Genomic DNA, 21,736 nt, shown 5'->3' with positions numbered 1-21,736 from the left:
CTCGTGAGGCTTGAGTGTTCTGCCTGCCTGTTCTTGGACCCCAGTCACTTCCACTTCCACCTTGCCGAGGAATGGAGCATCGAGGCACAGGGACAGAAGGACAAAGTTGGGAACTGGTCCTCAGATCAGCTGGGACTTCTGCTTCTTTCTCTGACCAACTGCTTGTCCTTAATCTAGTGTCTCCCAGGGCTTGGTGTCAGATTTAACAATTCTGTGACTCTATGGAGGTAACTGAGTCTAAATCTTGGAGGAATCTGTAGATACTCACCCCAATGCCAATGTAAAGAAGGCACACTGAGTCTTAATCTCCTTTGTTACATTTAAAAACATGTAGAATTTGCTTTATTGATATGTTAAACCTCTGGAACTTTTTATTACGGAAATTTTCAAATACAGGAAAAAATAAAGAAAATTGCAAAGTGCCCTGCCATCATTAAGTTTAAACAAATGTCATCATTTCCCAATCTTTTCATATAGCATTCCTTCCACTTTATGCTTCTAAAATATTTTAAAGCAAATCCCAGATAGTGTACTATTTCGCCTATAAATATTTCAGGAGCATCTCTACCAAATAAGTCCCCTCCTTTGCTTTTCATAGCCACATGCTGATATTACAGCTAGCAAAACTATCAATAATATTTTAGTAGCATACTGAGATGTTCCTTCGTTGTCTTGCAAATGTCTTTCTTACAGTTGGCTGGTTTGAATTGGAATCCAAACAAGGCCCACACATCGCATGTGGGTATTCTGTCTCTTTAAGTCTTTTTAAACTCTGTAACTTTTCCCTTCCCTCCTGCTTTGACTGTTGACCGAAGTCATTTTTCGTGTATCATGTTCCAACTCTGGGTTTGGGTGATTGCTTCCTCGTGGTGTCGTTTATCATGTTATTCTATTCTCCACGTTTCCTGTAAACTGGTAGTTGAATCTAAAGGTTTCATTGGATCTAGATTCCACTTTTCCCTGAAGGATTGTCTTATATACATCATTTGGCCTCACGTCAAGGTTTAGACAACATCTGAACATTTTCTTTCATGATGCTTATATTGATCAGTGAATTCACATGCCGCCAGCCCGCTTCCCCATCCTAAGTTTCCCATCATCTGTCACCTGTTGGTTTTAGGATCTATTGATGAGTATCTCATTGGAGGTTATAAAATACTCAAGTCTAAATTAATGAACTTTCTTCTCTTTATTAGATCTTATCTGGAGTGTGATAATCTATAATTCATTCCATTTGCATATTTTTATAGCTTTTTATCATATTTTGCATTCTCTCTTTTGCCTGAATGTATAGAATGCCTTGTAAACCTAACTTATTTCACTAGGTGAGTGTTTCTACTCTGCCAACTTGTTTATTTGTTCACATTTTCTTGCATATCCGTAAATGAATCTTACGTTGCATTGTGATCTATCTTCAATGCTTAGACAGTTCTTGGAATGTGATAATGATATTTACTGAATGAGTAACTTTTATGAGTGAAACACAGAACAGTAGGAGCCTAAAACTTGTTGAACTGTGAAGAGTTTTTCAAATATGTCATCATTTCCCAAACCCCTTTAGCCAGGATTGGTACTTTAGGCACAGGAACAGAAGTTGTAGGAGCCGTGTCTATGTTGGCAAAAGGCAGGAGGATTGCAGGTAGCTTTGTGGGTGTTTGAATAGGGCCAGTCTACAAATAAACAGATAAATGGAAATAGTTAAAATATGTATATATAAAAACATACATAATCACGTAGCTCACAGCTGTGTGCCTATCCCAAGGCTATGGGATATGCCTATCCCAAGTTGCACTGACAATTTTAGAGCCGTACACTTAAAAAAAAAAAAAAAAACTTTGGGAAGCTTGGCTGTGAATATGGAACATCCATTTCAGAGCAAAGATCCTGTCAGGTCCTGAGGGAAGTAGATCTTTTCTCTATGACATGAGTGAAACCTGGATGGTTAAACTGTTTTTTATTTGGGGGTGCATAAGACTTGCTTTAGATATCTGTAAAAATTAAATATGCCCCTTTAAGTAAAAGTGAAAATTTTCGTTGCTCAGTTGTGTCCGCTCAGTCCCCATGAACTGTAGCCTGCCAGGCTCCTCTGTCCATGGGCTTCTCCAGGCAAAAATACCAGAGTGGGTTGCCATTTCTTTCTACAGGGGATCTTCCCAACTCAGGGATCCAACCTGGGTCTCCTGCATTGCAGGAGGATTCTTTACCATCTGAGCCAGTTAAGTAGTTGATAAAACAACCAAAACTGTTATAGATATGATTAGTAGTTCTGAACATGATAATGTTCTCCAAGAAAAATAAAATTACCACATAGCAAACAATGAGTAAAGATCTATACTGTGTCCATGTAAGAAATCAGACATGTCCAGGTCCTTATGCTTAATTAACCTGAGCAGGCTGGGTGTGCATGTTCTCACAGTAGTGAAAGCCACTTACTTTAAATAGGCTTAGGTGTTGACGGCGAGCCCCCAAAGTAATTATAAGGTAATCGCTGTAATAATTTTTTTCAAACCATACCTCAGGCAATTTAAAGGAACTTTTGTTGGCTGAAGTTCCTTAATTAGAACCCTGGGAGTCATAGATGATGTCTCCAAGTTCAGAAATTCTTTGCATTTTGGGAAGTTAATATGATATATGTAACATTTACTGTGTAAGCGGACATGGATTCTAGTGCAACATTCAGCAATGACATAGATGATCATTTCTATAGCAAACACAAGAGTGGTCAGAGGTAGTAGGACTAAAAAAAAAGGATCATAGAATGTCTTCACATCAATTCAGGTCACAAAACTATAGAATGTTCCAGAACTTTTGAAATATCAGAATCGAAAACAAGGGATTGTGGACCTGTAAATAAGTAAATAAATGGGTGAATATCTCCCTTTTCTGGAGGGAAAAAGTAAAAGCCAGACAACACATCCAGGAAACATCATTGTTAAAGGATTTTAAGCCCATCATATAAATGACTTACTTCTTTCAGTTTATGTAAGATTTAGAAATTTAAAATAAAGAAGGCCTATCTATGTGGCTTAAAAAAAAAAAAAAACTGGTTTAAATAATTTTAGAAGTAGCACCTCCCATCTAAAAAAGCTTAGACCTTCAGCCTGTTTGTCTCTGAACACCTGCTTAGCTGAAAGGCCTGCTGTTGCTGGGGGAGCCCCAGAGAGCTGACTCCTGTGTGAGAAAAAACAGCCCTTCTCAGTGCACTTTGCTGCTGTGCTTCATGAAGTCCATGGCGCTCTGAGGTTGTTCTTGGATGTGTGCGAGCTGAGTCGCTTCAGTTGTGTCCGACTCTTTGCAACCCCATGGACTGTAGCCCGCCAGGCTCCTCTGTCCGTGGGATTCTCCAGGCAAGAACACTGGAATGGGTTGCCATGCCCTCCTCCAGGGGTTCTTCCCGACCCAGGCATGGAGCCCACGTCTCGTGTGTCTCCTGCACTGGCCGGCGGGCTCTTCCCCACGGAGCCTCCGGGAAGCCCAGGCTGGTTCTCGCTCCACTGCAGCAGGCACTTCCCAGCACCTCCGTGGGAAGAGATTCCGGTGCTCTGAAGGAGCTACGCTAGAAAAGCGGGAGATTCTGCACATTTGCTAATCGCAGGTTCTTCTCTAGATTTTGGTCATAAGCCTTAGGAAATTATAAAAAATGTCCTAACTGACAGGGAAAATGAAACTTGATTTAGCTTTCATACTTTTGAAAATCAGTCATAAGATCTTGTCCCTGCTGTATTGACACCGAAAGCTTTGTTTTCAGGATTTTCTACAGAAGCTCTCAAATATCTGTCTCATAAACCTCCATGGGAGCTTCACCTGGGCTGTGGATGCAGGGAAATCAGATTATTCTTTATCTTGCTGTAAACAAACTTCAAAAAAGATTTCTGAAATGCAGATAATCTTGATCCTGCCTTTTCCTGCTATCTAGAATTATTTTGCAGAGCCCTGTGAAGTTGCTCAAGCATGTTATTTATAACATTTGTAAGCACTAGAGTTTGCCAAAATACTCTAATTTTGACTAAAGAATTATGGAGAAATTGTGGAGAATGGTTAAACCTGCAGATACTTTTTAGAATAACTGATCATACACAGTAGGTGCTACTTTTTAAAAACAAGTTTTGCTTCAAATGTAAGTGTACTACCTCATTCCATACGTATTCATTTATTTAACAAAACGACTGCTGGTTTTTTCTGAATGTTCATAAACAAAAAGTTGCCTTGGACATCTATGTCCACATATTTTTGTACACTTGTCCAATTATATCCTTAGGGTAAAATTCTAACATTGAAATTTCAAAGTCATGTGCTTTTAAAATCTTGCTCTATGTTTTAAATTGCCTTCCAGAGAGTTTCTACCAATTTACATTCTCATTAACTATATATAAAAGTGAACTTCCTCACTGGCAGCTGAAAATTTGTCTTATTGTAATTTGCCAAATATCTTTTCATATTTATTGCCAAATTTCAAATTTATTCTTTCTATAAAAGAATGGTTCATCTTCTTTGCCAACTGATTTCATTTTTTCTTAATACTATCTAAGAGCTTTTTATTTACTAAGGGTCTTTATTTCTCCTTTGAACTACTTGTTGCAAAGATTTTTTTTTTTTTTTAACATCCAGTTTTTCTATATCTAATGTCGTAGCTAGCAAAACATCTTCTCTACTTTAATATTTTTAAAGTTTTTATTTTATTCTGCTGCTTTTATGTTTTAGCCTTTGCCTTGAAATACCTGCAAAGTATAAAGCAAAGACCTACCTAATTTTTTTTTTTTTTTTTTTTTTTTGTCAAATGCTTGACAAATTTTTGGTCCCGTGTATTGAACGCTTCTTTCTTTGTTGATTTTTAAATGACGCATTTATCATAAACGGTCCACGTTTCTCCTCGTTGCTCTGCCTGGCCTTTTGGCAGCAGTAGCAAATTCCTTTAAAATACATATGTGTATGTACATATAGTTGGTTTTCTGAACTTACTTCTTTGTAGACGTTTTCTTAGAATAATGATGCATTTATTTTTCCAGATGAAATTTAGAATCATTTTAGAATACTGTCTCCTCCCTCCTCCCCCACCACCATTTTTTTCTCTGCTGAGCAGTTTGTTTGGATTTGCATTACAGTCCAGTTTCATTTTGAGTCATCAGATGATTTTTATGCGTGTACTTTTCTGTGAAATATTTGTGTGAAATGAATAAGATATTTGGTTCCTTGAAAAATTGTTATACGAGATGATCTTGGTCTTTAAGACATGCTTGTACTGCTGAATCGTGTCATGATTTTTGTGAAACTGGCTTGTGAACTAGTTCAGATAGTGTCATATGCTGAATATCTAAATATATTTCTAATGAAGAATTATGAGAAACCATAATAAAATAGACACCAGTTCTGCATCCTTGGAGAGAAAATGGAATAGAGCTAGATACAAATGCTCTATAATTACTATCAGGAAGTTTAAAAATTGCAGCCCTGTTCTAATTCTATGAAGTTTGCTGGTTGCTTAGTGTTTAAATAATCCTTTTTTTCTCATGACAATTTCAGGCTGTTTTTGAAGTGGGATGTGTCAATGTTGACTAAACTGAAGAAGTGGAGACTGGTTAGTTTACCTAAAGAAGAGCGTGCGGCACAAGTGAAATTTGAATGGAGTTTCGAAAGAGAGACGAGTGGCTGCTCCATTGGAGAAGCATTAGTGTGGCTCAGAGGTCAGGGCCAAGGAGCCATGTTTTTGAATAGACCTAAAGCTCTGGACAGAGAAGGCAATGGCACCCCACTCCAGTACTCTTGCCTGGAAAATCCCATGGACGAAGGAGCCTGGTGGGCTGCAGTCCATGGGGTTGCGAAGAGTCGGACACGACTGAGCAACCTCACTTTCACTTTTCATTTTCATGCATTGGAAAAGGAAATGGCAACCCACTCCAGTCTTCTTGCCTGGAGAATCCCAGGGACGGAAGAGCCTGGTGGGCTGCCGTCTATGGGGTCGCACAGAGTCGGACACGACTGAAGCGACTTAGCAGCAGCAAAGCTCTGGAGCTGGCAGTGACTAGAGTTGAGAAGACAACAGGAGGCAGTGGGGAAAGGCCTAGATTTCACGTGACTCTCACAATCCTTAGGCTGAGTTGAGAGGGAGATACAGATGAGGATGTGCTGTATCTCCAGTGCCTAGAACAGAGGCAACCTCTAACAGTGTGTGAAAGAGGAAAGAGGAGACTGAGAGGTAGATTGGGGCTCAGTTGGATGTGGGGGTCATGGGATGAGTATTTGAAAGCTCTGAAGGATTCTCTGCTGAAAAATAGAAACGCTCTGGGCTTTAGAAACTTCCCAGTAGTAAAAAAAAAAAATCCATCTGCCAATGCAGGAGATGCAGGTTCGATCCTTGGGTTGAGAAGATCCCTGGAGATGGAAATGGCAATCCACCCCAGTATTCTTTCCTGGAGAATCCCATGGACAGAGGAGCCAGGTGGACTAGAGTCCATGGGGTCACAAAGAGTCGGGCACGAGCGAGTGACTGAGCATGCATGCTTTAGAAAGCTGAATTCTGAGAGCAGTGTTTGAACATGCTGTGTGGGGCTGGGCTGAGGAGAGTGAGGTGGGAAGCAGGCCTCACAACATTGCATGACATTTTCATCATGGCAGTATAATGAAAGCTTTGGGGATGTGTCCTGTCAAAGTACTATACCTTTATCTTAGTAAATACTGGAGAGCATTGCCATTCCCTTCTCCAGGGGATCTTCGCAACCCAGGGATCGAATCTGGGTCTCCCACATTGCGGGCAGAGCCTTTACCTTCTGGGCCTCCAGGGAAGCCTCATCTTAGTAAAGGAGTCTGCAAACTCTGGCTTGCAGCCAATCTGGCCCACAGCCCCTTCTTACAAATAAAGTTTTACTGGAACACAGCATCACCTGTTCAGTTATGTATAAGGTATGGTTGATTTGGTGCCACAACAGGGGAGATGAGGAGTCGGAACAGAGATCACATGGCTGGCAAAGACTAGAAATATTTACTGTCTGGTCATATATTTACTGATCTTTGTCTTAATAGTTAGTGTTGCCATTCTGGAAAATTAATATAATTAGAAGAGCTCACACAAATTGTTGTGCACAGATAGTCTGGAAGAGGGGCAAGTGAAAGTGTTAGTCACTCAGTTGTGTCTAACTCTTTGCAACCCCATGGATTGTAACCCGCCAAGCTCCTCTGTCCATGGAATTCTCCAGGCAAGAATACTGGAGTGGGTTGCCATTTCCTTCTCCAGCATGGATAGTCTAAGAGAGATTAATTAGGTCATGTCACTTTCTATGAAGAAATATACCAAAACACTGCATCGTGTTGAAGCACAGGTCTTCAGTCACTACCTTGATTATCTTATTTATGTTTCTAGTTCTGCCTCCATTTCTGTGGTCATTTTCATTTCCACCGGCTACATTGAACATCTACTCACTTCTGATTCTGTCTGACCTCTCCTACTATCCATAGTCAAGAAATCAGAATACCAGTGCTGAATATCATGTTTAGATATACTTGCTACGTACTCAGGAAGAGGAATTTCTCAGCCAGCTGTTTTAAGTTCTCCCAGCTTGTTGCCTGTGTACGTTCCCCAGAGTGCACGTCCTCTTCACAGCTCTCCCAGTCCATGCCTCTTTTTCTCTCTGTGTCTTAGTTCCCGTCTCCTACAGTGTCTTTTCTACTGGAGCCCTGTGGCGTCGCAGAATCGTTAATTCATGGAGGCACCTGAATTATTCCAGCTCTTCTGATTTCCCTCTAGAACCTGGCCTTCAGCTCAGTTCAGTTCAGTCGCTCAGTCGTGTCCGACTCTGCGACCCCATGAACTGCAGCACACCAGGCCTCCCTGTCCATCACCATCTCCCAGAGTTCACTCAGACTCACGTCCATCGAGTCAGTGATGCCATCCAGCCATCTCATCCTCGGTCGTCCCCTTTTCCTCCTGCCCCCAATCCCTCCCAGCATCAGAGTCTTTTCCAATGAGTCAACTCTTCGCATGAGGTGGCCAAAGTACTGGAGTTTCAGGTTTAGCATCATTCTTGGCCTTAGGGGTCAACTATTTGACAACTCGCCTTGTTTAAGGAAGTCTAGCCATTTTTCAGGGGCTTCCCAGGTGGCCAAGTGGTAAAGAATCTGCTTGCCAATGCAGGAGATTTAGATTTGATCCCTGGGTCAGGAAGGTGCCCTGGAGAAGGAAATGGCAACCCACTCCAGTGTTCTTGCCTGGAGAATTCCATGAGCAGAGGAGCCTGGTGGGCTGCAGTCCATGGGGTCACAGAGAGTCGGACACGACTGACAACAACAAGCCATTTTTCAGCCAAATCAATCACAGATATTAAAAAATGTAAACCTTCATGTGTGTGTTTAGATGAACATACAACTGATTTCTTCAGCGACTTTACAAATTCTGACTCTTAAATACATTTTGAAGGACTGAGAGAGTAATTAGGAAGCATTGGAGGTTTTGTGGAAAAGCTGTGTTGATCCCTTTGTATATTAAGGGCCCTTTGCATATTAAATTTTAGTTTTTTTATGAAGCATTCATGAGGGTGTTGGTACTCATAAAGGCAGTTCAGAGGCACAGGAGAAAAGTTAAGGACAAGACTGAACATAAAGGAGTTATATGTTTCCTAGGTTAGAGATAGAGAAGTTATCTTCATGGTGGGAACTTTTGAAGTCATGTAAGCAAAGCGTGTAATAACTTGCTTTGCTTCGGTATTTAGGTAATGGATGACTCATTTAATCTGATTGGCACTTACTGAGGACTTACTATGTACCCCGGCCTATTGTGCTAGATGCCAGAAATACAAAGATGATTGAGGCTCACTTTCTGCCCTTGAGGAACCCCCAGAGTGGAAGGAAGAAGTCAGATGCATAAACACTACTTGCCATTGATAATGTCACAGCGGGTGGATTTTTTCAGAGGAAGTGCGAGCTAACATCCAGAAGGCGGAGGCCTGAAATTCAAGAGGGAAAAAATGAGGGAAGACTGGGGAGAAAGGAAATGACACCAAACAAAAGGGATTGGAGCCTTGTTAGAGAAGACAGTTGACCGCACTATGGAAATTGAGATTAAAGACAAGAAATTAAAATCAAGAGTTAAGACAAGAGGCTGTGGAAAAGCAAGGGCAGTGGGTGATCTCGGAAGAACTGAGATTTCAGTTGTTCAAGAGAGTGTGCTGTTTTATAACCTCATCCTCCTTGTATAAATATGAATGATAGATATGTGTATTGCTTGTGGATAATACTATATCACATTTTAACTTAAATGATTATGTTATACAATATATTATATTTATATAGAGTAGAATATTTTATATATAACATTTATATATTTTAATATACTATATAATATATACTTAATATATATAATTGTATATATACATTTAATTAAGGCTCAGGAAATGGTAGGAATTTTCTAAGCACTTTAGATTATCTAAATGAATTCTTAAACAGGTTGTTATTTAGTCACTAAGTCGTGTCCAACTCTTTTGGACCCCATGGACTGTAGCCCACCAGGCTCCTCTGTCCATGGGATTCTCCAGGCAAGAATACTGGAGTGGGTTGCCATTTCCTTCTCCACGGGATCTTCCTGACCCAGGGATTGAACCTGCGTCTCCTGCATTGCAGGCGGATTCTTTACTGCTAAGCCACCAGGGAAGCCCTTTACAATAGGTAGTATTATTACAATACCAGCATTTTCCAGATGACACTGTTCAAGGTTATATAGGGGGTAAATGGCACTCACACTCAGGCCTGCCCTACAGGAATGAGTTTGGAGGAGCCTTTGGACTCAGTTTGAGAGATCAGATTTGTTGGTAAGATGAACTGAAAGGAAACAGATGGACTCTTTTTCATGATGGGGGTGAGGGCAGGAGAAAGAGACTACGCTGAACAGAGGGAGGCCGTGTGTGGGGTAGAGGCCAAGCACAGGCTTTTTTTTTTTTTTTAAGTTTATTTATTTATTATTTTTGGCTGAGCTGGGTCTTTTTTGCTGTGCTGGCTTTTCTGTAGATGCGCCAAGTGTGGGCTGCCCTCTAGCTGCCATGCACAAGCTTCTGATGGCGGTGGCTTCTCTTGTCGCAGAGCACAGGCTCTAGGCGTGCAAGCTCGGTAGTTGTGGCACACGGGCCCAGCCCCTCCTTGGCATGTGGGATCCTCCTGGAGCAGGGGTTGCACCCAGGTGCCCTGCATTGGCAGACGGATTCTCAACCGCTGGACCCCTACCAGGGAAGCCCCAGGCATTGGCTTTGAGGTCAAGCCTAACTGGGTTCCCATCCTGGCTCTGCCAGCCACGTGGCACTGATCAGGCCACATTTCCACCCCGAAAGTCGCCGGGTGTCCAGAGGAACACCATCTTCTGGCTTGTTCGTATCTATGTAAAGGACCTGCAGTTGTTCCTGGCTCATGGAGGGCAGTTACGATAACTGCTGCTGCTGCTGTCCCTGTTACCCCGACTGCCCCTCTTAGTCCACGTTCCTGCTCCTCCTTCCCCTTTTACTGCTATTACCATGACTGTTTCTGCTGCTATTATTATCTGTTCCTTTTTTTTCAAAACAACTTTTTATTGAAGTATGGTTGGTTTACAGTGTTTTATCAGTTTCAGGTGTACAGAGAAGTGGTTCAGTTATACGTATACATGTTTATCTTTTTCACATTCTTTTCCATTGTAGGTTATTACAAGACTGAATGTAGTTGTGTGTGCTATACAGTAGGAGCTTGTTATTTATCTAATTTGCATACAGTAGTGTGTATCTGATATCCCAAACTCCTACTTTATACCTCCTCCTCTGCTGCTGCTCCTAAGTCGCTTCAGTCATGTCCGACCCTGTGTGACCCCATAGACGGCAGCCCACCAGGCTCCCCTGTCCCTGGGATTCTCCAGGCAAGAACACTGGAGTGGGTTGCCATTTCCTTCTCCAATGCATGAAAGTGAAAAGTGAAAGTGAAGCCGCTCAGTCGTGTCTGACTCTTCGCGACCCCATGGACTGCAGCTCACCAGGCTCCTCCGTCCATGGGATTTTCCAGGCAAGAGTACTGGAGTGGGGTGCCATTGCCTTCTCCCCCGACTCTGCTATTAGTACTATTATTGTTATTATTATGAGCAGCAACAGTAGTAGGACTGACCAATGGAATAGATTTATGCTAAAACAACAAAACAAAACCCAGAAAGATTTAAGTCCTCGATTTGATGTAGCAACAATTCATCTCTGTTCATTTCAATATTTAGTGAGCCGTTGCCAAGGCAGATAGATCTTAGTACGAGGCACGATGGGGAGTTAAAATAGGGATCAGTCATTGCCTCGTTTAACTGATATAAACTAATTTGATCTTCATGCCATATATTCCTGGAAGAGAACTTTAGCAGAGAAACTGTTAACGCACATCAGATGCAGACCCTCTTGAAGCAAGAGGCCACATGGCGCTCCGGAAGGCTAGTCAGGACTTAATTTTACGATGACTTGGAGATTTCTTTATGCATTTTCTGCTTCTCCAGATAACCTCCATTTCCTCATGTCAGGCAGTCGGCTGTCATCTTATGTACAAGATTTAGATAGTTGTCAGAATATTTTAGCAAATCCCATACCGTTGGCTACTGAACTTTACTTTACAGGAGCACCTATTTGAGGTGCTGGTTAGTAAGCAAGATGAATGGAATTCTGGCCCACGTGTTCTGGAAAAACAGTCTCTCTGTGAAAACTGGTTTTATAGACTCTTGCTTAGAGGGGGAGGTATTTACAACAACCCTTGACATGGAAGCTCTCCCGCCCAATATGAAGAAGAATGACATCTGACAGTTTGCTCTTCCTGTATTTTACTGAAATAGCAACATGGCCAAATATACTTTTCAGCACATTTATTATAGCCACATGTTTATATTTAGAGGAGAAGTGGTGCTAATTCCCTAGTATGTTAACAGGTCTTATTCAAATTTGTTCTATTTTTACTTTGGAACAAAATTGCTGAAGAGAAACATTTTAAGGCAAGTAGTGATTACAGTGTACTTATCAGATTATATATTAAATAAACTTCCTGAACTGAGAAAGTGCACAAACTGAAAAGCAGGTAGTTATCTTAAATTCTATATTGTTTATGTAAGATTTCTTCAAATCCACTTATGCTGTAGGTTATTCCTTGCTTTTGTGTTTTCTTTTTGCCAGATTTCTACTTTCTCACTAACAAATGTAATTCTCTTTTTAATATGTAGTAGATGACGCAAGATCTCAGGATGGAATTTCACAACCCAAAGAAATACCTCTTCATTTTATTGTATACAATAAATTATGTATTTTTTAAAATTTGAAAGGTAGTCAAACAGGTGAATGCATAAATCTTGTCAACCCTTGGGCAGTTGTAATTTCCATACCAAAATGCAGGAGTTTTTTACCTATTACTGTTATACATTAAGTAATAGTTACCATGGCAACCTTTGCATCATGTTATAACATTTAAATATAAGGTATTGTGTTTTTATAGGAAAAGACAATACATTTGAATTTTGTTTTTTTGAATGTTTGGTAATGTATAATCACTACTAAAAAGAAAAATTTTGTTCAAGGTCAAATTGAATCTTTGTGAGTTATGCAGATTTCCAGCCAAAACCATGAAGTACATTCATTTATTTCTTGGGATTTCATGGGGGAAGCAAAGATTTTTTTTTTAATTGTATTTGAAAAATACCACATAATACCATTTAGTGCCTATAATTGACCTTGCAAAGGGAAAACCAAAAATTGAACTGTATTTAATGTCATTTTTTAGTGGCTAATGCAGTGGTAAGAATTTGAATGAACACATCACATGATTTATCAGGTTCTACTAAATATAATGCATTTGCTATTTTTGCATACCCAGTTGGTTAATTGTGACTAGTTTTGATCTCACGTATAGTTGAATTAACTGAAGCAGTTTGCTTGTGCTTGCAAAAGAGCAAAATGAAATGAGCCGTTGACGTAATCCTTTTGGCAGTTCCAGGAAAATGGCCACTTAAGCTGAAATTATCGAGATTGATTGTTGGCCAGTTTTTTTTATTAAGTATGGAAGAAAACTAGCCATTTCTTGTTGCCAGCGTAGCTCTAGGCCATGAGGATATCATCATTGTTTATATCAACTACCGTATTTAACTCTTGTTCAGGTTTTTACTAGTGATTTTTCAAAATTATTATCTCATTTTCATCTGAAAGTGGTGTAGGGGCTCTAACTGACATTCACAACTTTTGGGGCATCTTGTAAATGATAATCAGTGGATGGGAACACGGGGCCATGAACTCAAGGAAGGAGAGTAACAGTGTGCTGGACTCCGGCTCAACTGGACATTATGCGTGTGTTGCTTCATCTGCTCCTGATAATTCTGTCATAGAACTTTTATTATTCCCTTCTTACAAAGGAGGAAAACCCGGTTTAGAGCAGTCGCATAGCCACCTGTCAGGCGCATTGCTTGTATGCCTCTGAGCTAGCGTTCAACCTCTCTCTCTCACCTCAAAGTCCTCCATCTTTCCTTGCAAGGTTTGGATTCAACTAAAACGTTTGGATTCAACTTCTGACTTGTTACAGTGGGCATTATACTTTTCAAGTAGAAATGACAAACATCGACCCAAGCCCTTAAAAGAAAATCTTTGCTAAAGAATAATTTCAATAATTTGCATTTCTCTCCAGCACAATAGCAGTCTGTTAAGTCCCTGATTACGAAAGTTGTCCTTGCCATTCTACCTTTCTGAGTTTCCCAAGTCCTCTTTTGTTGAGCCCAAGCATAAGGCCGAGATCAAGGCAAACTACTACAGGTGCGTTCCTAGGCCTTCAGGTGTAAGGAGTAAAGGCTGTCCAGGACCTGACCTTCAGTTTTGAGCTTTGCAGTTCAAAAGTGGACAGGTGGAAATACAGTGTTCTTCATTGCCCTTTGGGGTAAGATATATTCTGGGGTTGTGGAGTAAGTGCCAACAGCAGCAAAATTATCACCCTCTCCTGCTACTGTAGAAAGTCAGCAATGGCCCTTCTGTGGTCAGAATGGCAAATTCAGCAGCAGCTATTTGACAGGGATTTGCAAAAACTTCCCCATGGCTGTTAGGAATCTTTATTCAGCAGTGTCTTCAAAAACCCGATTCTGTGCAGAATTAACTGTGTACAAATGACCTCAGTTGTGAATTTCCTTTTAAGTCTTTTAAACAAATCTAATTTATAATTTTTTAATGTGAATTTTGCATTTGGCACTTCAGTCTACTAGATCCGTCTACATACATTCCGCATTTATAAGTTTTAGAGTGGTTCAGAATTTTATTTCTGTATTAACGTAAAGCCTTCTAAAATTCCTGGCTATAAAGAGTCAGTTCACCATACAAAGCCACTATACATCACTTAGGTTTGTGATGAAAGAATGCAATTGCAGCTGTGTGAGTACTGGAATACCCAAACATGAATTAGACTCACAAGCATTTGGCAATAGTTCAGAAAAGGAGCTTAATCTGGTTTCATCTGAGACTGCTTTTCTCTGTTCTCTAGCATCCCCCCAAGATGTTGTGTCTGATATCGGATCACAACGCAATGGGAGTGACGCAAACTCAGAGAAAGCCCTAAGAAACCAGGCGCACTTTTGATTTTCCCCAGAGATTTTTTTTCCCCTCTGACTTTTTTTTTCGCCCTCTCCCCCAAATTTCAGCTCTGAAATTCTCAAGGTCATTCACCTATTAGATGAATTAATTATAAGCCAAAAAAGCAGCATTCATCGTACTCTGATCTCACTCATATCTATAATTAAGGGTAAATATAATCTTCCTTTTTAGAAATGTACCACCCACCCATTACATTTAAAGTGCTGACTGAAATGAAATAATAGTTCAGTGCAAGATGATTTTAGTTTAACAAGAAAAAAGTTGATAATTTAAGCTTGAAGCAGTTAGTTCTATTTTTGATTACCATTCAGTTATAAATCTAATTTAAGATATATGCTGCCTTTCTGTTACCCACGTTTTAATTCATGGTTTGTCTTCTTGGTTGCATAAGCAAAGTTTGGTGGTTTATCAAGGATGTTAAAAAAGCTCCCCACAAAGGCAGTGGGGAGCAAGGTTGAGAATGTGCTAGAAAGATAGTCAGAGACCCAGCTCTGATGTGAAACAAACAAAAAGTTTCTTTGAAAGGCCCCTTACAGAATCGCTGCATTTGGCATTTGAGTGGCTGTGTTGGGCCTGGGTCTTTGCAGACCCAGGGTCTTTGATTGCAGAGGATGGACAAACCCCCCCACCCCCACCCCGTCAGTGTTTTTAAATTGGGTTGACTAAGTCACTTCATTTTATCCTTTGGTTAGGGTATTTTAACTCTTAAAATGGTTGGTCTTTGGACGAAAATAAGGAGCAAATAAGGGGAAGAGAGGGTCGCATCACTTTGCAGGCAGTTAAAACAAATGCTCAACTCTGGCTTTAAGATTTACAGGTTAGCTCTGCGAGATGCCACATCTTGCTTCCAGTGTTTCCTGGCAGACCAGGGCGGCTCTCTACTGGGACCCAGCGTAACCGCAGAGCATGAGCTTGCACAATTCGAAAAACCTAAGACCTCTATAATCCTATTTAAGGCAAAGATGAATTTGCCCATTTTGAAAGTAGACTTAAGCTTTCGCACTTTTGTTAAGTATAAATTTGTCTTCAGATGTATAACATATGTATATACGTGTGTATTGAAAGTATATGCACATACAACTGTGCATGTGTACATGTAGGTAAATTCATATGTAAAGGAATGCTTTATGCATTTTGTGCAATATTTAATTTTACCTTACTCAGTTGAATGGCATTAAGTTTTTAAAATGCACAAACTCAGGTTTCCAGCCAGTGGAAAAAAATTTTTTTTATCTTTCTCATGGCTAAAGAGAGTTAAGTACGTGACGTAAAGGCCAAACAATAGTAAATGGTCATTGTTCATTTTACAAATGTCCTCTACAGTAAGAACACACGTATTTTTATCTTAATTTTTCCCTTGGGGGCTGATTAGGGCCTCCCTGAAGTGTGAGGAAATGCTTATTTTTGTATGCTTCAGAAGAATGATTCTATTGTCTGAGTGAAAAAGAAAAAGGAACAAACATATCTAAAAAGAAAGAAACAGGAATGTGCTTTGTCCAAAAAAAAAAAAAAAGCAGGAGCCACTAAATGTTTGTAAGTGCTGTCTGCTCAGTCCTGTGTCGATGTGCATAGTTCGCGTCACGTAAGAGCTGGAAGCCTGATTTATTTACAACTGGTCCACGAAATGACTTTCTTTAAAATTAACAACAATGAGGTCAGCTACAGCCAGTTAGCTATCTAGTTATCATTTTATATTTTTCACAGCTCTATTGTGAATACTGCTCACAGTACAGCAAGCCTGTTTGTTTTGATGGTGACCTATTGAATGCATCGACTTTCTTGAGAGGGAAAACCTTTGCCACTAGGACCAACAAGAATTAAGCAATGGTTAAGCTCATTAAAAAGACAAGCAAGCATTTCAACCTATCTGCTCAGCCCTTTGGGGGATATTTTGTATAATTTTAGGAAAAGAAAATTGCAGAAATAAGGGTGATATCTAAACTATGAAGTTATCAGTAAGATCATTTTCAAACTCCTCTTTCTAGATTTGTAGATTTCCCAAAATGTAAAGAGGTTGTGATTTAAATCATTTAACGGCTTTATTGATGGGAACTGCAAAGAACACTTGGACTTAAATCTATTTATCAAGAGCGAAATTTCAGGTTGACATTCTAAAAAATTTAAATGCCACTCCTAAAGTGATTAAAAAATTTTTGATGTTACACTGTTGGTTTCCTGATTTATTGGAAACTATTGTAAAGAGCTCTCTAGTTTAGTTTTTCATGGGCTTGCATTTTGTTTTCTTTCCTAAATTCGGAAGAGGCAGTAATTGAATATGCGAATGTCAAATTTCTGTCTGGTAAATGATCCGGTTGTCTCAGGCATTTGGTAAATATTAAGATATTCGAAATGAGTTTATACTCAAAATGCCCTTCTGTCCTAAAATCTCATCCTCAAGATTTGAAGGTAATGTTTATTATGTGTCTTAAACTGGAAGCAGTGAAGGCAAGCTTGTCAGTAGCTGATTAGTGCTTTATATATGCCTCCTCCAGCGCTGACAGAAGCCCCTCAGCATAGAGGGGTTCTTTTGGTGATATTTGAGCTATATGGTGGTGCAGAGGGGATGTTTGAATTTTTGATTTTCCAGCTTATGGGTCATATTTGACCAACTGCTTTCACCAGAAGACATGCCACTTTGTTGAGCTATTTAGGAATCAAAAAGACTGTCTTAATTTAAAACAAGGACCCTTTGTTTTAGTTGGTGACTGCCTTGTGAAATTTTTCAGTTCTCAGCGGGTTAACCGGGGAACAGGGCAGAGTCATAATTGGCCTATTTAGAGTGTTTTGCATGTGAATAGTGTGTTAGTGAAGCATCTCTAAGTCTGTTGTGAGTGACATGGTGATTAGAATTTAGATTAGGGAAAACACATTCTGTACTTTATCAAGGACAGTAATTAGTTCAGTCAGTAAAAGTTGATTACAAGTAACGATAAAGTTAGATTTTTTAGTACTTAATTTTAAAATTTCTTTATTTAATAGTAAATTTGTTCTTAATATAAATGGTAGTATCTACACTGGTTTTCTTGCATATCCGAATAATTAAAAGAACAATGTGTTCAATGCAGAGTATAATCAGGCGATTTATATATTATGGGTAAGTTTCTATGTAGTTTTTAGAGACTGTCATATTATTTAAGTTTTCGTATGTCATCATTTTCGAAACTTTAGTGATTTGTCACGCCATAATAGGTTAATGATATTTGGGAAAGTTTTCTAGTGTTCAGGTAAACGTTTAATCTGTGGGGATGTGTTTTAGTTTCTTATAGTCCTCAAGAGGGTATTCTGAAGTCCTTTAATGTGCTCCTGTTGGTTCAGGATGCCTACTGTTCCTATAATTTTGGAAGTCAGTGTGAGCATTTTGCATTTCCTCCTGGTTCAGATGGCATTCTGTCTTCTGGGGGTGCGGTGTGAATTCGTGGAGGGTCTCGCAGAGAGGCAGGGTTCCCAGTGGATATGAACGTCTATACTCTTCCCCCAGTGTGAGCAGTGGGGGGAAGTTGTATGCGTCCGAAAAATCAGATTCTCCCTGGTTCTTGTTCAGGGAAGGGCATGACTTGTTCCCAGATATGAACCTAACTCTAGATCAAGAAAATTCTTACCTGACATAAATGCCCTTTATTTACAAGGTGAACGTATCAGTCGTCTTAAAAGATGAAAATCACGTTTAACGAGCATCACCTTCTACCTTCTTCTCCAAAATTAAAGAACTAAAAATTCACAGATTCGGAGCAGCTTCTTAGACGGCTTTTCTTTTCCTTTCTGCCGGGTTGGGTTTTAATTGTTTCAGCTTTAGCAGATGCTGTTTGCTTTATTGCATTGGTTTAAGTACTAACAATCAGTTGGTGAGGGGGGTGGCGAATGTCAAAACTTAACCTTATATGTTTGTTTTTCCTTTTTAACCTTTTAGCAGAGTCTCCTTGGAGGTGACATGGATATGGGCAACCCAGGAACCCTTTCGCCCACCAAACCCGGTTCCCAGTATTATCAGTATTCTAGCAATAACCCCCGAAGGAGGCCTCTTCACGGTAGTACCCTGGGTAAGGTATTCCTCTCTTTGAATGCCTGAGTGATTATTAGTAATCGTTTTCTTTCTCTTTCTTTCTTAATACCATCCTCTCAACCTATCCTCACTCCACCCCCCTCCCCCCCAAAAAAAGCCCCATAAAATTGTGCTCAATCTTCGGGCTCATGATCGCCCCCCCACCCTAGTAATACGTTGAGTGGGTATGTTAACAACTTATAGTAGCAGGAGAACTATTTTGGTGTATGCTTATTTCTTGTTTTCTCTTGGCCGCCCAGCTAAGGAACCTCTTTTAAAAACCAAAGCATTAAAAAGTTAAATCTCTTCATTTTTATGAACGAGGCAGACTTTGATTTCTGCCAGAGGAAAAAGATGGTAGCGGTAGTGACATTTTGCTAAAGTAACGATTTAAGAAAATCTGGTTGACTCTAAATGGCTTCGTGGTGTAATCTGTCTGAGTTAGGAGAATGGGCACGCAGGGAACCTCACAGCCTCCTCATTTTCTTTCAGAGGTTCAGACAAAGAAAGTTCGAAAAGTCCCTCCAGGTTTGCCATCTTCAGTAAGTACTGCTCATTTCTGCTTTTGTATATTGTTTATTTTGTTCAGCTGTGTATTGATGCCAAGGAGATAGGAGTAAATGAGGTCCCATCCACCAGAGCGGAGTGTTTATCTAGAATGTGGATGAGGCAGTGACCTGCACCCCCAGCCACCTGACCCACGTTGGAGTGATTAATTGCACATCCTGGAAGACAGGGTGGGTGTGTTGACACTCAGCTGGTTAAGCGCTGAAGAGCCTTGAAACGGTGCCTGAGGTTCCAGGACTTTTACCTGCACAGGGCTTTCAGGAGAAGAGTATTAGTTTCATGTGTTGGTTAAATTCTTTGTCGGTATTATGATGATTTATGGATTTGCATGCGAAAGGAGATTTGTGGAGAGGATTTAGGAAAAATTTACATGGGTTTCAGCCCAGAGTGCAGGGAGAATGTCTCTATTTTCTAGAGAGGGGACTGAATAAAGGCTGGGAAGGTAGCTGCCTCGGTGGCCATTTGTGTCTGGAATACCAGGTGGTAACTAGAAGAATCCAGCTGGAACCAAAAGCATTCTGGGTCTTTTTAATACCTAGAGCTTTGAACCGGGGTTGCTGGGGGTCTCTCCATTTGCCAGCATAACAAAAGTTGGTTATGATCACAGTTAAATACATGATGTTTTATTTTCAATCCTTATATATATATATTTGTTCATATATATGAAAACATATGTTTTCAAATTTGAATTCCTAATTTTGTTTAGAACTGGTCCGTTTCTAGTAATTTCCCCCTTATGTAGAATCAAAATATGAGTTTCTCTTTTCTTTCCCTGTTTCCTCCTTACTTTCTCCTGCCTTTTGTTCTTCCTTCCCTCCTATGATAAATTTCTATATGTATATATAGTTTTAATTTAATTCTGTGTTCTGTAGAGCATTAGTATTCTTTGAAAAGAATGCTAATGAGCCTTATCATAAGTTCTTGTACTCTAAAATAAAATTATATTGAGATTTCTGAAAATAATATTACCAATCAGTGCTTGCATATTAGTTTTTATTTCATTTTTAATAAATTAGAAGAATAATGGGTTTTGCAAATGTGCTAAGATTAGATTAACCCAAACACCTGTGTATTTGACTTGATTTCAGTTCAGCTCATCCAAAAAATTATTAAGCGAATATATCAGAATAAGTCTTATCAGGGAAAAAACAAATTTTGTATGCTGATTATCAGAGACTCGGTAATGTTGAAGAAGCATCACAAAATTATCCATAAATATAGAAAAATATTGTGTAAATAAAACTGCCAATGGTGTATAAAATAGTCACTTTGGACTACCAATAAGTCGTTTAAAAACATACTGAGTGGTTTTATTTTTGTGTTTCTGTGTTGTCTTGAAATTGACTAATATCCTCTCAGGTTTTTATAACCATATTTTAAGCTTTAAATTTGTGGTGGATTTAATGTAGGTGAAACTTTAGCTTTTAATAGCTTTTATGACAACTTCAAATGATACAGTACTCACAGCTGTTTACATTTTAAACCTGTCTGAACCTAATACGGACAGTATTAAATACAATAAGTGGACCTTTAAATGTTTTAAAATGATAGAATAAACTCTTCTATAAGAGCAATACAAAAGTTAAAATGATAGTACACTGTTCATGTCTCATCTTCAAATTAACTTAGTTTATTTTTTTTCAATGCTGAAATAAATTATGCAGAAATTTGCAGAGTTTCTAAGGAGTGCTTTGGTGTGGCATTAGATATTATCTATCCACTTAATCATTGTCAACAACAATTTCTCATAATTCATTGTCGATTTTTAAGTGTTTTCTGTAGAGCTAACTGGCCAGTATAGAATATGTTACTGGTGTAGTTTTTTCTTTGCTGTTAAGACAGTTATGTGTTACTGATATGTTGTCATATGTTCAGAACTATAAGAGTGTCTTTCCTTGCTTCCCTAAATCTGGAATTGGAAATTTGTATTATTTAATTTTTGGCGTTTGATGGTCAGTTTAGGGTTTCCTCTTTGAAAATTTATGTTAGCTAGATGTTTTGATGGTCCTGAAGGAATATTTGGTATTTTGCTCCATAAAGAACTTTTTTTGAAAGATAAGGAGGAAAACTAAGTTGAAATGAGAATTTTATCCTTGTAGTTTAAAAATTTTGTTTCGCTTCTTGTTTGTCTGCTTTAAGCAAGAAGAAGGCTATTTGGTTGATTATAAAATCTAGTCATCTGTTTATTGTCATTACTTCAACAAATCTCAGCCCTCTTTTAATAGCAGTTTAGCTCAGTTTATATTAGCTTTGTTGTATGAATTGGAATGCTTATTACTGATAACAGAATCCACATGCCTTATCACTGAATAAAATAAATATTTCAGTTTCATCTAAAATGATGATCTGTATTAGATACTATAACACTTTTGCTCCAGTAGATCTGTATTTCTGTATCTTCAGTCCTCAAATAAAATTATGAATATTTATCCCATAAAAAGATGCTTCTAAAACTTACTTCAATATCTATGAATATTTTTATGACAAGATAAAAAATTGGGGATAATAAAAGGTTTCTTTTGGAGTGATTATGACTGGATAAATACAT

At 39.2% G+C, this 21,736-nt stretch overlaps 1 protein-coding gene across 15 annotated transcripts in view; it reads left to right on the top strand.

Moving 5' to 3' along the window:
- Positions 1-21,736, top strand: part of TCF4 (transcription factor 4) — a 386,429-nt gene that overhangs the window by 227,798 nt on the left and 136,895 nt on the right. For 10 of the 15 annotated variants that reach the window (XM_055559659.1, XM_055559664.1, XM_055559661.1 and 7 more), the window contains 2 exons: positions 18,490-18,619; positions 19,114-19,163. The exons of 1 other annotated variant lie outside the window; for it this stretch is intronic. In XM_055559659.1, the coding sequence (XP_055415634.1) occupies positions 18,490-18,619; positions 19,114-19,163 (180 nt within the window). Of the gene's footprint in view, positions 1-17,067; positions 17,677-18,489; positions 18,620-19,113; positions 19,164-21,736 lie in introns of those variants that run through there. 4 more of the 15 variants (XM_055559678.1, XM_055559663.1, XM_055559660.1 and 1 more) reach the window with 2 other exon arrangements.

This window comes from Bubalus kerabau, chromosome 21 (genome assembly GCF_029407905.1).
Source record: "Bubalus kerabau isolate K-KA32 ecotype Philippines breed swamp buffalo chromosome 21, PCC_UOA_SB_1v2, whole genome shotgun sequence".
NCBI classification, from domain to species: domain Eukaryota; kingdom Metazoa; phylum Chordata; class Mammalia; order Artiodactyla; family Bovidae; genus Bubalus; species Bubalus kerabau.
This window is presented reverse-complemented; position numbering and strand designations above follow the sequence as displayed.